Source organism: Mus caroli, unplaced genomic scaffold (assembly GCF_978045245.1).
Source record: "Mus caroli unplaced genomic scaffold, Mus_caroli_1 scaffold_9, whole genome shotgun sequence".
Taxonomy (NCBI): Eukaryota; Metazoa; Chordata; class Mammalia; order Rodentia; family Muridae; genus Mus; species Mus caroli.
Window position 1 is genome coordinate 62,592,373 of NW_028227264.1, and position 18,579 is coordinate 62,610,951.

The window sequence follows — 18,579 nt, forward strand, 5'->3', positions numbered from 1 at the left end:
TTGGGTCTCCAACAGAGTCTTGGACTCACCATCATAGGTCACACAACAGTCTCTCTGGGCTTCCATGCAGGGACACCCCTGACATATCCTTGTCCTCAGTGGCTTCCCTTAGAGGTAGAGCATAGTCCCTTTTAGTGTTCTTAACTCTAAAGTCTGAATCAGAAAAGTCCATAAGTAAATAAGTAAATAAATTTGAATCTTTTTTTTTTAATATTTTTATTACATATTTTCCTCAATTACGTTTCCAATGCTATCCCAAAAGTCCCCCATAGCGCCCCCCACTTCCCTACCCACCCATTCCCATTCTTTTGGCCCTGGCATTCCCCTATATTGGGGCATATAAAGTTTGCAAGTCCAATGGGCCTCTCTTTCCATTGATGGCTGACTAGGCCATCTTTCGATACATATGCAGCTAGAGACAAGAGCTCCGGGGTTCTGGTTAGTACATCATGTTGTTCCAACAATAGGGTTGCAGATCCCTTTAGCTCCTTGGGTACTTTCTCTAGCTTCTCCATTGGGAGCCCTGTGATACATCCAATAGCTGACTGTGAACATCCACTCCTGTGTTTGCTAGGCCCCAGCATCGTCTCACAAGAGACAGCTATATTTGGGTCCTTTCAGCAAAATCTTGCTAGTGTATGCAATGGTGTCAGCGTTTAGAAGTTGATTATGGGATGGATCCCTGGATACGGCAGTCTCTAAATGGTCCATCCTTTCATCACCGCTACGAACTTTGTCTCTGTAACTCCTTCCCTGGGTGTTTTGTTCCCAATTCTAAGAAGGTGCACAGTGTCCACACTTTGGTCTTCATTCTTCTTGAGTTTCATGCGTTTAGCAAATTGTATCTTAAATCTTGGGTATCCTAAGTTTTGGGCTAATATCCACTTATCAGTGAATACATATTGTGTGAGTTCTTTTGTGATTGTGTTACTTCACTCAAGATGATGCCCTCCAGGTCCATCCATTTGGCTAGGAATTTCATAAATTCATTCTTTTTAATAGCTGAGTAGTACTCCATTGTGTAAATGTACCATAATTTCTGTATCCATTCCTCTGTTGAGGGACATCTGGGTTCAATAAATAAATTTGAATCTTAAACATGTAAGAACTTAAAAAAAAAGAATATGGAATTATTTTGATTAAAATATATGCAAATCAGGCATAATTATGCATGCCTACAGGCTGGTACTTAGCAGTTTGAAGTTGCGGGATCATGAGCAAAAGGACAGCCTGGTTATATAGTGAATTCTAGGCTAGCCTGGACCACACAACAAGACCCTGTCAAAAATACAAAAGCAGAATTATATACAGTGTCATTGCACAGTAGGAGCAAGTCCTCATGGTCTGTGGACGAGTGAGGTAAAATAATTAACAATAATGTATTATATATCTAAGACAGGAATTCAAATGTAATCATCATCATAAATTATTCATGTTTAAGGTGGTGAATAGGCTACATATCTGTAACTGACTGCTCTCTGTCATAAATGGGAACTAACACACCCCTCTTTGCCTCATAAACATTTATACTAATAGGTCAATGAAACAATTTATTTGAAGTTTAAGTTGTTTATAGGAGCAGAACGTTTTATTCTATTTTTGGAAAATTATCTAGTTAATTGCCAAAAAGTATTTCTCTTTACCTTGAAAAATAAGACTTCCTCCATGCCTATGCTCTTCACATGAGCAAGTATTTGTAAAAGACAGAATAGCTGGCATAGCTTCATTGTTCATTGTTCTTTGTGTGGCCTGTCCTCAAGGATGAGCTGAGCTGTCCTCTAAAAAGCTGGCCATTTATTTTCTACTCGTTTCTTCATTCCTATTGTTTCCCTTATATTTATTGCTTAATTCAATAACAGATTGAAATTCTTACGATACATTCATAGCATGTATATCATGCTGTGAAATGTTTAAGACTCGTGATTTTTTTAAAAAAAATATATTTTGCTTACTGACTTCTGAACTTATTTATCCCTATGGATAAGTTTTGATATATGAAAAATATTTGTGTTCTTTTGTAACTTCCTGCATCATTCTCAATATCAACATTAAAAAAAATTCTTAGAGTCTATGCCAGTCTACTTTTCTTACATGAATTGACCTCTCCTTGAAGTAGCTTATCAATGGAGCCATGATCAATATTTTTCCTACTGTTTTGAAAAATAACAAATTTCTGCAGTTTAAATATTAAATATATCACACATATATTAAAATTAGCCTGAGTTCAATATAGGTCTTTACCTTAATAAATGAATTTACTACAAGTTGGAGTTTTATTTTCTAATATTGAGCCTTTCTTCTTATAAATTTGATATTTCTCTCCATCATTCAACCCTCATTTGCCATAGTTAAGTTAAATTAAAAGCATATGAACATAGACACACATATCCATAATATTTTGATTCCTTAATAGATTTATATTACCATGACATTTACAGTACTGGTTGTACTATAAAAGTAATTTCTTATTAAAACTTTGCTTATGATTCTAGCAGATATAAAAAATTTATTCTCTCCGTGTTCCTTCTATATAATCCAATGCTGCTAAACCATCGGTAGTAAGAACATAATTTTCAGTAATCTTGCATACTTTCAGGAGAATCTTTGGCTTCCTGGGAATAAAAATCAATTTTTTACCTTCCTTTAACATATTTAACTTTTTAACGTAGTTACCATATTTATATATTTTAGGTTCATTTTAACTGATTAAATCTCTGTCTGAAATATAGGCCAACTTCAATAATAATAGAGATCTTAAGGTTTATGACGTTGACACTTTTTTAAAAATGATGCATGCAGTAGGGGACCCATGTGCATTAGAGAGATGTTGCCTGAGGAGTACAGAGATATCAGAAACTTGAGACCTGAAGTGAGCTATCTCAGGACATAGGTGCAGGGGACTGGATCTGTGTTCTTTGAATCTGTGTTCTTAGTATGTTCTCTTAATCATTGAGCAATCTCTTAGCACAAGGGCTTATATCATTAATATTTGCTCTGTGTTTATGAAAGAGAGAGTATGAGACATACACACACACACACACACACACACACACACAGAGAGAGAGAGAGAGAGAGAGAGAGAGAGAATGGTATATGTATATGTTAGATTAGGTTTCTCTTGGTTCTCTTAAATGTCATGTTTTGGCCTTGAATTCATATTATCCTACTCTGGCCTCCCAAATGCAGCAAACAGGAAATAGTTGTATTCCCGAAGATTTGGCATAACTAATTTGACTATTGACCATCAGGCTTTCTGCAAATTTATTCAGTTTTAAATACTATAGCCTTCACATTTGATAGATACTGTTTCAGAACTTGAACTCTCGGAAAGTTATGTTTGGTGTCCTAATCATGGGGTGAGTTAATGGTCTTTTTCAGTTTCATAATTATTTCCAGCTATAATTTTATTTGTAAAATTTTCTTCAAATTAATATCAAAAGGTCATATAGATCTTCAACCCTGCCTAATTCCTATCTAAATTTATCTATTGCATATGGAGGAAAAAGAAATGGTTGAACTGTATGGAGGTCTAGAAATTCCCTTCTTCTCCTCCTTCTCCTCTTCCTCCTCCTCCTCCTCCTTGTAAATGAATAACCGAAGGCAGAGAAGTAGGTGGTTACATTAGCAAATTGTTAGAAGATTATGTAACTCAGCATATATACAATTTGGAGGCATCTTAAAAAGCAATGTTCAGGAGAATCTGAAGTTCTTTCGTGTGCTGGCTAGTTTTATGTCAATTTGGCACAAGCTATAGTCATCTGAGAGACTGGGATCTCAGTTGAGAAATTTCCTCTATATGTAAAAATTGATGTAGGATTGGCTAGCCTATTGTGGTAGTCCAGTGCTGGGCTGGTTGCACTCATGCATGCTCACACACCAGACAAAACAAACAAACAAACAAACAAAAAACAACAAAAACTACAAACAAGCAAAGAAAATAATACCCAGTGAATGTGCCTTTACAAACTGAGAATTATTCTCCAAAAAAAGTCCTCCCTTCAATAGAGAGACCCTTAAGGCATGAGAATGGATATGATACCAGTAAAAGCAACAGAGACTTGCCAAAGCAATGCTTGTGAGCAAGCTCTGACAGGCAGTGATTAGCAGAAGTAAGAGATTCACAGACAGCAGTGAAGGAGGAAAGGGGTAACATCAACTCAAAAGAAAAACAGACACCAATGTCCTGTGAAAGAAGGACATTCTGGTCTCTAGAATTTGGCTTAGCCAGCTAAAAGAGTATTGAAAACAACCTACACTTCATGAGCTTGGCCTGGACTACACAGAGTCTGATTTGAAGGTTTTTAAACTTATCATAAAAAAAGAAAAAAGAAAAGAAAAAAAAACCTTACCTTTTGCTAGAGAGATAGCTCAGCTGTAAAGTACACTGACTGTTCTTCCAGGGGACCCAGGTTTAATTCCCAGATTCACACAGTAGCTGTCATCTGCAGGCAACTCCAGCTCCAAGGAACCTCGAGCCCTCTTCTGGCCTCCTTAGTTACTGCACACACATGACGACCCTGTCCATGCTCACAAAACATTAATACACCTAAAAATAAATAAATCAGCTTGCAAGCCCACCAGCAATGGAGGAGTGTTCCTCTTTCTCCACATCCTTGCCAAAATCCGCTGTCACCTGTAGTTTTTGATCTTAACCATTCTGACTGGTGTGAGATGGAATCTCAGGGTTGTTTTGATTTGCATTTCCCTGATAATTAAGGATGTTACAACTACTCTGGAAATCAGTCTGGCAGTTCCTCAGAAAATTGGACATAGGACTACCAGGAAGATCCAGCAATACTCACTCTTTCCCTTTGGGACCATCATTTCAGCCAAACACCCCAAGAAGTAATAACATGAATATCTCTGTGGCTGAACGGGTGGATATTTCCAAAGGTTGCTTACATTATCTCTAAACATGATCCACAATAACATCCAATAACACCCCTTGAACCATCTCTCCAGGTGTTCATAATGTCACAACATTGACTTAAAGTGTGGCTTACAAACGCTATATGTGGTGCTACAGAAAAAAAAAAAAAAACTTTTCCTTATTATGTAATAAATATTTATATATTTAATACTCCTGTGAGAATAATCATCCATCTTTAATCACATTCAATTATCATTGGTAAATTAGTGAATTCCTTATTAACATCTTAATTATACACCCATGTTTTAGCTATGTCTACTTGTATCATAATATGTCAACTCAAATTTACACTATTCAATCCAACTCTCACTGTCTCCCATCAATAAGAAAGAAAATTACAACCAAAGGGCAGAAATTCCACCATTGTTAGTGATTTAGCTAGTGACTTTCAAAGTTTGGTACTTCATAGTGTTTCCAAGAGCGCTGGGGACCTTCATGTTTCTCCATGCCTCACTGCAAGCTTTGTGAGATTTAATTCCTTCTGAAATGAGAAGGGAACCCAAATCTCCCTTCTCACTTCAAGAACTAAATCTTGTTAAACCCAAAGGATGTACCCAGTCAGGCTGATGTCAATTTAAGGCGATTCACACTAACACCCCACAGCCTTTATTTCTTCATATCCTTCCTTCCCGGGCGGAGGAAATGTTACTTACTCTTCGTCCACATTGTGGATGACTAGGACCCATTATAATCAAGAACTTGTAGAGGAAATCATAGCATCCAAGGAATAAGTTATGTCTTACTCATAAGACTCAACCATAGAATTATTAATATAGAGATTGAACACTGTGATTTATAGACATGATTCAAACTCTCATTTACATGAGCCAAATAACACTATTTTAAGATAATATGCTTGATAGAAGATTAGAGAAAAAAATTTACATTTTTTTAAACCTGCACTTCATCTGATGGGTAGCTAAGGGAGGTTGGGAAGACTGGCATGTGTGTAGAAAATAGAGTTATGAAGTCTAACTATGGAGTTCTGAGTCCCATACTCTAGGTCTTAGAGTATTGACATGGTTTTGAAACAAGGTGTGAGAAATGACTTTCAAACAGAATGAACAGCTTGCAAGTTAAGGTGAAAAAAAAAAGGTAAATAATTCCTTCAAGAACTCAACACTTTTTTGTGCTTAGTGTATAAAATGTTCTATTAAGCACTGAGGGGTCAGGAAGAAGACCCTTAGAAACACATTTGTTCTATTTGCAGGAGCTGACACATGCTCCTTTTTTAGTTTGTATCTGAGGCCAGGGCAGCCAGTCCATCTAAGACCTTAGTCAGAGATACGGTCAGAAGCCCCCTCCTGTAGACATGATCCTGATTAGTCTTCACTGTTAAACAGCATGAGGTTAGTGCACAGCTGATGTACTGGTTTTCTAGGTCAACACAGAAAATTATTTTGACTCACTTGAGTAGGAACACAGAGACCTTACTGGAAGACACAGGTGGCTCACATAAGTAAAGTCAAAATAAAAAGTTTAGAATAAGCAGAAACCAGAACTGCTCTAGGAGGAAGTAAGGAGTGTGCCCCAGCCTAGGACCAAGGAATGACTAGGGGACTGACTTACCAGTCACATGCAGAGAGCACCCCTGGCTTAGATGAAGGGATAGCAGATCTGCCTAAGTATCCTAGATTGTTGTCACCAGGAGAAAGTCTGGTGGCTGGAAATTTCTCTTACAGTGATTTAATTGTTTCTTGAACATTTTTTTCTATCATACTATTGTAGACTTCCAGCTCATTATATTAATCTTTAGGAAGAATATATGTCCAAACAAATGAAAATCAACCAAGGTCCAGTGTAGGTGTATTTTTATTCTGTTGTCACTGGTTTGTGTGTGTACTTCTTTCTCTCTCTCTCTCCCCACTCCTCTCTCTCTCTGCCTCTCCCTTCTTCTCCCTCTCCCTCTCACCCCCTCTTCCTTTCTCTCTCTTCCTCTTCCCTTACCCCTATTCTGCTCCTTCTCTTTCTTCCTCCTTTCCCTCCTCTTCCTCTCTCCCTCCCTCTCTCCCTCTCTCCCTCCTTCCCTCCGTTCTTCCCTCTCTCCCTCTCTCCTCTGTATTCTGTTGGGGACCTACTACATCCAAAATCACATGGAAGTTGACTTTAAAACTCTAATAACACACCCCTAGATATACTAATGTATCATGGTACCTAGGCGGGAAGACACTAAATCTCTTAACAGCTATTTCCTAGTCATTCAACTGTCTTTCTTTTCTTCATCCCACAAGTCGGGAATTGTTGCTATTCTTTTCCTTAATCTAACTCTATATATTATTTATGACATTGGCATTCATTGAGGCGACATTCCATTTCCTTATAAAAAAGAATGCTATAGTTTCATAATTTTGGGCTGCCCTGCCAGGGGAATAGAGTTGCCCTTATGGAGACTAAATTTTCTGTACCCAGAAGTGTTTGTACAAGTGTTAAATGACCATCTGCCAAGAGAGGGATTTTGTATGAAAATGAAGGAATGACCTTTCCCCCCCCACTGAGAGCTAGGATCCGTGGAGATGTGATGAGATGTTATAATTAGCCATGGGGATTATAGATACACAAAGAGCATGCAACAGTGAGGATCTCACCAAACATCCTATTGTAGTTCACACTCTCAATGAAAGAATATAAAAGGCAAATACATGCACAGGAACTTTTTGGTGACAGGATGAAGGATGATGTACAGCTCCCCAAATGGTGCACTTTCTAGTGACACTTCCACTTTAGTTTTCTAAGATGTCAGAGAGGATAGCTATAGTGAGATTTTAGATGAAGCTTGATATTGGAATTTTAAGTCCTGGCGTGCTCTTCCATTCAACACTTTAAATGTGGAATCTCCCTGTCATATTACAGCATAGTGATAATCAAACACAAGGTTAATTTGTAGATCAGTAGATTTATTTAATGGCCACAGAGAAAATTTATAATTTTCAAAATGTCTTTTTAAAGCTAGCCCTATTCCTTGGGATGGACGAGTCAGTCTTTCGTTCTCAGTGGTCAACTTGACACGCAGAGGGGGACAAGCATGATCAGCAGAGATGGCAGCTTCAACAAGGTCCCACATGAGGAATTTTTCATGATAGAAGAGCAGTGAAGGAGTGAAGGAAACCACATTTACTGCCAAATATAAGGGCAGATAGAATGTCCAGCTAATAGTGAGCATGATAAGAGCATGCCATTTGGGGCCTAGAACTTTATCCAAGAGCTAGGGTGATAAGAATTATCTGTAGCATTGTTGAGATGAAGAATGAACGGACTCTTCTGGCTTTGATGTCAGGACAGATGTGTTTGTAGATTACATGTTTTTTCTGGATCACATGGCATAGTTAGGTTAGAGAACCTTATAGGCGTCAACAGTTCAGAGGAGCTGTTAAGAAGTGGAGAGGCCAGAGAGAGAGATACCAACAGGACAGAAATCTTTAGTCAATGCTCAGTGACTTGGCAACATGTCCCAGATTGAAGATGTTTTTGAAAATTATTGGTTAGAATTTAGGAAATTGCTTTAATGATAAAATTAATCATTTTTTTTTCTTTTTTCTTTTTGTGCGTATGAAGGGGTATTTTGTCATAGCCATTCTCTTTTAGTGGATACATGGTCTTACCCAATATCTTTTTTTGTTTGTTTATTTTAGACAATGAAGACTTGACTTTTCTTTGACTTGCTGAAGACAAGTGTAATACCCACTACAAGCTAGCTCCATTATTTCAGTAAAGAATTATCTGCCCATAAGTAACACACACACACACACACACACACACACACACACACACACCTGGTTCAGCATCCCCATCCTTTAGTCTGAGTGTGCCATATCTGACAGTTCATTTTCCCTGTGTGTTGCAGTAGAGAACAACAAACTGATAAGAGGTCACAGAGGCTGTAATGAAAGTTAGCCAACCAGCTGCTGTGTTGGCTAAGTGGTGATAGTCTTCTCCTTTTCATCCTGCTTTAATGCATCCTCCTGCCTTCAGATAGGAATTGCATACCATTCTACCCCATTACTGAGTTCTGTCTACCTCAGTGTCTTGAGTTAGGCATTTTGCTAAGGTTCTTTGTGCACCTAAGGCTTAAATTTATAGCACTGCTGAGAACTTGAAGTTCTTTTATTTTGCCCATTAGCTCTGAGAGATAGGGATGAGATATAGGATGAAGAGACAAATAAATGATGGAAATTCACACAGTTTCACAGCTACTGAGTACTATATCCTCTTCATACAGTATCTCATCTAGTTGCCCAGGCACCACTGTGAGTTAGAAACCATCATGTATTTTATAGGTAACAAAACAGAACCGTGGGACTTAGTATCTCTCCCACAATCCAAAGAAATCCTTTTAATCCCCAGTTTTCCTTAGCAAAGAGAAAATTTCTATGGGAATGTGTTACATAATGAAGCCTTGCTTGGATTTGTGAAACATTGTCAAAGTTAGATAAACAAGGATGTCAGATGTCAAAATACCACAGACTACTTTTAAAAGATATTCTATGTGCGTGCTGTTTCCCTTGACAAGCAGGGAGTCACATTTATGCTATGCTTGTTTCCCTGAACAGGCGCCCAGAACTAATTATTATTAGAAGAAATGTGGCTTTCACTCATGCATTGACGTGATTTTGGAAAACATTTCTGAGTCATGCAAATTCAAATTGTAAAAAGGTTTCAGTTTTACCACCCAGCCTTTCTGCTTTGTCCTAGAATATTACCATAAATTAGCCATGTTTGACAAACACATGACAGAGCCTAATAGTTTTTAAGTCAGTTTTTGATTACCTGGAAAGTTGAGTGTATGTAGGACAGTTTGGGTGAGATGAATATAGATATAGAAATAGAGATAGATATATTCACCTCATATGTCTGTCAACCTGTCTATCTTCTATCTGTCTGTATCTATCTGTCTATCTATCTGTCTGTCTATCTATCTATCTATCTATACATTCATCTATCTATCATCTATCTTTTTCAGTGAAAATTTGAGATAAAAATGATCTTATTTCCAACCATTATCTCACTAGAGACATTGAACCATAAACCCAACTTCCAATTGTTTTGTATGTTCATTGAATAATCTTGTAAAAATTACAACTGTAAAGTGTTTGAGGATAATGATCCTTGTTGTGCATCTATATAGTTGTTTGAGTAATAGCATAAGCATCAGAGGAGGAGTGGGGAAAGGAGGAGAAGGAGGGGGAGGAGGAGGAGGACGAGGAAGAGGATAAGAGGAGGAAGAGGATAAGAGGAGGAGGAAGAGGATAAGAGGAGGAGGAGGAAAAAGATAAGAGGAGGAGGAGGAGAAGGAGAAGGAGAGAAGAAGAAGAAGAAGAAGAAGAAGAAGAAGAAGAAGAAGAAGAAGAAGAAGGAGGAGGAGGAGGAGGAGGAGGAGGAGGAGGAGGAGGAGGAGGAGGAGGAGGAGGAGGAGGAGGAGGAAGAGGAGGAGGGGGAGTGGGAGGGGGAGGAGGAGGAGGAAGAAGAAGAAGAAGAAGAAGAAGAAGAAGAAGAAGAAGAAGAAAGAAGAAGAAGAAGAAGAAGAAGAAGAAGAAGAAGAAGAAAGAAGAAGAAGAAAGAAGAAGAAGAAGAAGAAGAAGAAGAAGAAGAAGAAGAAGAAGAAGAAGAAGAAGAAGAAGAAGAAGAAGAAGAAGAAGAAGAAGAAGAAGAAGAAGAAGAAGAAGAAGAAGAAGAAGAAGAAGAAGAAGAAGAAAGAAGAAGAAGAAAGAAGAAGAAGAAAGAAGAAGAAGAAGAAAAGAAGTAACTATAATCAGTGCTCAAATTTGGAAGAGTTTCATACCAGTGAATGAGATTTGGGAGGTAGGGTATGGGCACAGAAATCATTGCCCTTTTCAAATAATTCACAAATGCTCTAATTATGTGTCAGATATGAAAGTTGAGGTATTGTGACCTTCAAGCTAACAAAAGGCCTTTTCAAGTAAGCCATTTCATGTACATTAATAAATTGAACAATGCCTCTTCATAGCTTAATAATGTATGTCTGTTATTTTGTCATGTGCAAGAGCAAACCAGGAGATGTTTCACCATTCAGATATTAAAGAAGAGGCCAGAAAGACTTATAGCTATTCAAATTTCAACTCACAGTCATAAAATACTAGCCTAAAGATTTCTGTTTATTTGCTATCCCCTGAAAGTGAACTTTCTTTGAATTTTACCAGCAAGAGCTACAAGGTTTATGTAATCTAATGGGCACCTGACAAATCTTTAAGAAGCTATTTTGTGAGGCAAAGCATTAATAAAGACAATGAAATATTTTGTGTACATCAGAAAAATATATCATGGCTTGGTGAGGTGGCTTAGAGAATAAGGTTTCTGCCACCAAACCTGAAGATGGGAGACCTGTCCCCTCACCCACATAGTAGAAGGAGAAAACAAACTTCCATAAATTGTTTTCTGACTTCAAGTACATCCCAGTATTGGCTTTCCTGCATCAATGTGCCTAACTCCACCCTCCAAACTAGAATTTTAGCAAAGAAAAAATATTGTTTTTCTTTATAAATTACTATGGTGTTAGCAATAAGAATTTTAGATAAGATGGGGTTTAAAGGAAAGGAAACAAATTCAACTCCCTTTCTAAAACCTATGTTATAAAGAATTTGTAAACACTAGGCTTAGGTAATGGCTATTATGATAATCATTTAAAAGAACAGTGGAAGATTGTATAAGTTTCAAAAGCAGTGGTATAAAGTAGTTTTAGGTGTCACTAATACTTGAATTTAATTGGCTGTCAGAATGTCAGATATTGTTCATTAAATTACAGTAGAAAAGCAAAGAACAGGAAATACTATTTAATTATCTTGTGTTTGTCCAGCTTGGGAAACCCAGCACATTTGATGTTGAATAAAACATGAATAAGATACAGCTATACTTAATGCAACTTAAGTGTGCATAATAGACCTCTGGGAAATAATAAAACAATTACAATCTTAAAATAAACCACAATCAAAGGAGATTCCAAGAACCTATTAGCATGCAATCCATAGATAAACTTTACCCAGTCCCCTAAGAATGTCTTATTATGGATTAGATGTTGATACCCAGAGACTGTGTAAAGCTTACTGATCCATTCATCAGCATTTTCTCTGTATGTTGATTCCCCAAACCTCTTTTGTTATTTATTTTAATAGTTTCCCTGAATAATCCTGTGACGTAGGTATCAGTGATATTTATAAAAATGCTGCCTGACATTGCATTCATGCTCTTCCTTGCACATGAGAGAAAATATTTCAATATTTCCTCAGTGATCGCACTAATTTTCATTGTATTGAATTGTATTTAAGGTGGCAAATCTGGCTTGTTCCATGTCAACGAATGAAGATGGGATTAAAATCGTCAGAATTGCAGCCAATCACCTGGAGACCCTGTGTCCACAGGTAGAGTAACTAAAGCAATTTCTCCCTTCTACACAATTATGCTGGGTTCTTCATATCTAACTGAGATATATTAGAATATTTCTAATAAATAAGGGTACTGAATGGTTCTCAGATTGTGGCCTATTTACCACAAAGGTAGTTGTAGCTGCTTGCGATAGTTCTGTGGACTTGAGTTAAACATCTTTCAGCTTTCTGAAGGTGTCTAAGAACCGTTAAAAATGGGCACATTCCATCCTCATAATTAACCTTAAGATCTGACTCCCACTGTTAAATCCCTTCCACCTCTACTTAAGAAAAAAGGAAAAGGAGGCCTATTCTGTAAGAGTTCCAAAGAAAGAAACAGCTCTACACTATAAATCCTAAAATATAAGATGAAAGGATATTATTTAGTGAAAGGCATTTATTTTACAGATGTGAAAATTTTATACTAGAAAAATAAATACTATATGGGTGGTTATTTTAAACCAGAAGTTCCTTTTGTCAGCAAAACAAGAGGCTGAAAAATATTTAATAATAAAATGCACCGAAAACCTCTGCGTATGGTTCTGCTGTTACACACCATACAATGTGTTTATTTTGATAAGGGTTGTTGCTTTCCAATTTCAGATGGTAGTTCAAGGTGGAGGCAGTGACCTGCAATCTCAACACTCCCATCCCTGAGGATCAGAAGTGTAAGGCCACTGGCCTGAGTTATAGAGAAAGACCATGTCTAAGCAAAATCAAACCCATATCAACCAAAACAAGCAACCAAAGGAAATATGACTGGTCAAAATTATTTCCTTGGCAACTGTTTGGCAATTTCTTAATGTCTGATGAAGAGCATAATGTTAGGGAAATATTTTAGATCACTGTTTTCCCTGAAGTCCAGAATCAGAATACATGTCATGGCACTATTCAATACTAAGCACGCTTTAAAAACCAGAAAATGATGGGCATATGCAGCTCTCTATAGATCACAAAACACATTAATGCTTGATTTGCCTCACTGACAATTTTATTTCTAATGCTATTGAGGGAACAGTCAAGGTGTCTGTTTCTTTGGAATTAATGTCAATTAACCGAAGAAACCTGGCTAGCCAGCCTGAAGCACTGATCTTCCAACTTTTAATCAATTTTCTATGGAAGCTTGTGGGGAACACGACACAGCAGCAAGGTCTCTAAAGTTGTTGCGTTGAACCCATTGACCACTGATCATCCATCAGCTGCCTACATGAATTCTCATCTCTACATTGTAGCCAACGCTTGATGCTATTACTTTTTGGAGTCTCCTTTCAACATAAATACTATTAAGTATGCTATTGGATCTAACTACCCATTGCCTGATTATTGAGGAGACTAGGCTTTTCCCACACATTTGAATATTGACATTGTAATCTTGTTCCTTGTCTAAATCCTTTGCTCATTTTCAAGGGAGAAAGATTTTAAAATTAATGCTCTGAGGTGTTTTCTTACATGAAGACAATGTGTTAAGGTCACAACTACCCCCTGATCAATTCCTACTCGAACTTCTCCTGGGCTTATCCTGTTCCTATCTATATCATTATCCCTTGCTCTTTCTCCCCCCTTCCTCTTCTTTCCTCTTGGGTCTCTTTAGTCTTGCAAGTATATGGATGGGTGTTACTTTATCCTCTGGGTCATGAGCAATCTACCATGGAGCATCACAGAAGAAATCTGATTTTTCCTTCCTCAGTAGCTATCACCCACCAAAGGTCCTCAGTTAGGGGCGGGACCTGGTGAGCCCCACACCACCCATATTGGGATATTGACTGAATCAATCTTGTGAAGGCCAATCCCAGCCACAGTAGCTTCCTGCATGTACCGGTCCTGGGATGTCCAGAAGACATGGTTTTTTTCAGAAGTCCTCACCTTCTGCTGGCTCTTAGAATCCTTGTACTGCTGCTCCTTCAGTGTTCCTTGAGTCTTTGGTGAGGTATGTACTCAGTTTCACAAACTGTGCCACCATCTACTGTTTGAGAAACATCTCTGGCGAGAGGTAAAGGATGTAATGAGTTATGGTAATAATTTTTTTAGAGAGGAACTTTGATACTATATCGCTTTCTTTGTTGATTTGAAAAAATGAGAATATTTCTACTCTACATAGTATTTTATCTCATAATAGTATTTTCATATAACTATGTTTTGTACTTTGACCCAAATACCATGGATTTTCTATGCTCTTTTTTTTTGTTGTTATTTCTCTCTCAGTCCTATTGGTCTCCTTAATTTCCCCAGAATGTTTCACTTCTACTTTTTGTCTTATGTGCATGCAGTATTTTAGGTCTCAACAGAGAATTTAGAGTCCCCAAATGAAACAAAACATGTAATGTTTGTCCTTCTTAGTCTGACTTAACACTCTTAATATGACACTATCCAGTTGGATTCACTCTCTGCAAATGGCATAGTTTCATTCTTCTTTATAGCTCAGTAAAATTCCATTCTGTTTTTTATGCACACATATAGGTGCATATTTCTACACATGTATGTATGTATATACAAGTAAAATGTCTGTTTTCATTTTTTATTCTTTCGTACAAATTTCAGAAACAACTAAAAAATGTAAAGGAAATAGTGATAATTTAAAAATCAAGTGTTATAAAATATATAAAATTTATTTTGCAATAAAATTAAGGAGTCAAATCTTTGTATCAACCAGCATGCTTTTAATATGGAATATAAATATATAACATATGTAGTGTTCTGTATGTTATATAACACACATATGTTTATACAAATTCTTTTGATCATATTTCTATAGCTTTCTAGATTATTTAAATTTCTATCAGTTTTTTTAATTACACAATTAAAAACAATCTTCTACATGCTGATGGCCTCAAAGATTCATTTTGGCTAATCAAACTTTTTTTTAAAGTGTAGAGTTGCATAACTTGAATTTCTATAGCCCTCTCTACTTTGTCCAAAATGGAATTCCACATCCCTCCATGCCCATACCTACTTTACATGTTTTTTTCATGGTTTCTTAGTTCAGTTGATGATATAGCCACTTGTTTACTTCAGTGAAGAGTTTACGTGTAAAGGGAAATATTTATTCTTTCAGCAGATATTCCCTGATCAACTAATATATCATAACTCCTGACTATATATTTGGAGAGAAAATGTCTAAGATTTTATTCCCTGTACTCAGTGGAAAGGTAACATCTAAGGTTGTTCAAAAATATTTATTCAGCATATAAAGGAATGGTAGGTTACTAGTATGATAGCCATTTCATTTTTCTAAAGACTATAGAGCCTTTTGTTACCAAGCTATAGAAGTTTGTTTAATGTAAGTTACCTTACTGTTTGATAAGATAAAGACATTCTTTATTACTTTGGTTATATCTGACTAGTGTAAACATGCTAATGAAATGCTGATTAAAGCTGATGTGTTAATCACTGATAAGACATTGAATAATTATCAGCAGTCACCTATTTACCCCATGTCAGTGATTCATTAGTAATTTCAGTAAAATTATGTATTTACCTTAGACAAGATCATACTAATAGGCTAATAGAACTGGAAGTTGTTAGGCAGCCCCTTCTGGTCCTGAAGTTGCAATGATCCTCCTGCTTCTGCATTTTAGATTGGGATTACAACTATGTGGCAACATACATAGCCTGGATAAGTTAGCTTAAAATATTAAATTAAAAATAAGTGGACAAAGGAATTGTATTAAGTGAACCTAGTATTTTCCAAAATCTTTTACACTCCAAATTGTTAATTAAAATTCTTCATGAAATACAATATGTGTAAATGTTAAACCACAAGTACCAGATTCTGTAAATCTAATAAAAATGTTTTGAACCAAATAGACAGGTTTTGGAACACAGTCCAAGAATGGAGTCATGTGAGAATTCTGAGAGCCTGTGAAAAAGTACCAAGAAAACAGGACAAGAGTCTTGTGAACTTAGTTTCTTTAAAACACTGAATTGTTCTTGAAATGTGTTTTCATGCTCCTCCCAAGTGTAGTAGATAGGAATGATCTCACTTCAGCTGTTATTATTCATATGCCTCCATGGAAAACCTGGTTTTTGCCACAAGTGGCTTGTCCTTGAGGTTGAAAACCTTACTCATAAGATTCTTCTCAACCCTCAGAGTACAAATTTTCTAAGGCTCAAAATAAAGTTGGCTATTTCATGAGACTTTAGTCCACTTCATCTTTTGGCACTACTCTCCCAGGTTCATACTGCAAACTAGATCAGGAAACAGGTCGGAACTAGGGAAATCTGACTAAAGTACTTACATAATAGTTATTTCACAATGAATCAATAATAGCTTGTGAGAAAAGACCCCCAACCTTCTCTGTACTTTTAATTGATTTTTAGACTACTTTGCTATTTTATGCATTTGTATTTTGACAGCATATGTATCTGTATACCACACACATGCTTGAGACCAAAAGAAAGTGTTAGAGAAAGTCCTGGAACTATATCTACAAATGGCTATAAACTGCCATGTGGGTACTTGGAATAGAACCTGGGTCCTCTAGAAGAGCAATAATTTCTTTTCAACTACTTAGCCATCTCTGAAGTCTTTCAAGCTGATTTTTAAAACTAGATATTATATATTGCATTAATAATTTTGCATCCTTAAATTTTGGACTAGCATTCCTGGAATATAATCTAACGTGTGTGTGTGTCTGTGTGTCTGTGTGTGTGTGTGTGTGTGGGTCTGTGTGTATTGTTTGCTCTTTGACAATATTTATTAAAATACAAAAGTCACTTATCTTTTGGACATTAACACAACTCCCAGCTATTCATAAGAAAATATATATGCATTTTGTAAACACACATATATATGGGTCTATATTGTGAACATATATGTTCACAAAATGTATTGAGTAAAATTTAAGAATATATTCTATAATGAATAAACCTAAACCCAATGTAAATGTCTATGAACCACAGAATTAAAAGCTGTCTGACAATTAAGTTAGCTTACCTGAAGATTGATTTTGCATTTGTCTTGGATGTCTTCTATCCAAAAGACAGACCAAAAATTAAATCTCGTTGACTCTAGAGGGAGTTGTGATGAACTTTTAAGTAGAAGGGGCTAAGTCTTATTAAGGTCACCTTGGGCTTCACATATTAAATCATCTTGTTTCCCACTGTGCACAAAGTTTGTACTGTTACAGGTGGCTTGCTTTACAGGAAGAGCATCACTTGCAGCATATTTAGTAGACAGTGTCTGAAATAGTGACAAGTCTTGCAACCGAGATGTATGAAGACCTCATGAAAGCAACAGAAAAGAAAATCAGCCAAGATAGCATAAGCGTCAGGGACTCATGTTCACTGTCATCAGCTCTTCAAAGGGCTCTAAAGTGAGAGACTGTTTCTGACAGGCCCCAAGGGACACAGCTACAGCCTATGAGCACAATCTCAGAGGAGACACAGTTCAATTCAATGTAGAGACAAAACTGATAACAGTGTTGTTCTGATTTTTACATTTAACTAAAGATGAAAGGTTTGGAACATCTCAATGTCATAGACATCACAGACATTCAAGTAAGGTAGATGACACTTGCTCATGTGACCATGCAAAATACACAAGCCCAGAGGATTCCCAGTACCCAGTTCTCAGACTTGCTAAAGGACATCCTTCATATAGAAAACAGGAATGTAATCTGAATGATAGGGCTGAGATGCTATAAATGTTTAAACAGTTGTACCTGAATTAATATAAGTGTAAAAGGGTAAATTATCTGTGGTTTTCAATGATTCAGTTTTTAGAAAAAATTATTATTAGTATTTAAAGTTATGTGTAGTTTTGTGTGTGTGTGTGTGTGTGTGAGTGTGTGTGTGTGTGTGTGTGTGTGTGTGTGTGTGTGTGAGAGAGAGAGAGAGAGAGAGAGAGAGAGAGAGAGAGAGAGAGAGAGGGAGAGAGACCTGAGGAGGTCTGGAGAGAATGCCAGATGTGTAGAGTCAGAGTCATGACGTAGATTGTGATTTACCTGACTAGTTACTGGCAACTGAACTTGAGTCTTCTAGAAAAGTGCTATGCACTCTTTTAACCAATGAAATATCTCTCCAGACCACAATAATTTTATTTTTAACAACTGACTTGTAAGAGTATGGCACAAAGCTGAAAGAGATATAATTCAGGGTTCTAAAATATTCCATCATTGGGAGCAATGTTTAATAGTGGCAGTTAAATATAGACAAACGTGAAGCCAGGGGCAAAAGTACAACTCATTGTAGAATCAGGAAACAGAAATATAACTTATCAAAAAAACCCTACAGCATCAGAAGATGAAAAGGACATTTGAAATGTGGTGTGTTGCATTC

The 18,579-nt window shown here is 36.8% G+C and overlaps 1 protein-coding gene across 5 annotated transcripts in view; it reads left to right on the top strand.

Annotated features, from left to right (window-relative positions):
• The window catches only part of Ctnna3 (catenin alpha 3), a 1,580,538-nt gene that overhangs the window by 968,858 nt on the left and 593,101 nt on the right, over positions 1-18,579 (top strand). For all 5 annotated transcript variants that reach the window (XM_021173456.3, XM_029482775.2, XM_029482772.2 and 2 more), the window contains one exon: positions 12,208-12,300. In XM_021173456.3, coding sequence (XP_021029115.2) covers positions 12,208-12,300 — 93 coding nt within the window. The remainder of the gene's footprint in view (positions 1-12,207; positions 12,301-18,579) is intronic.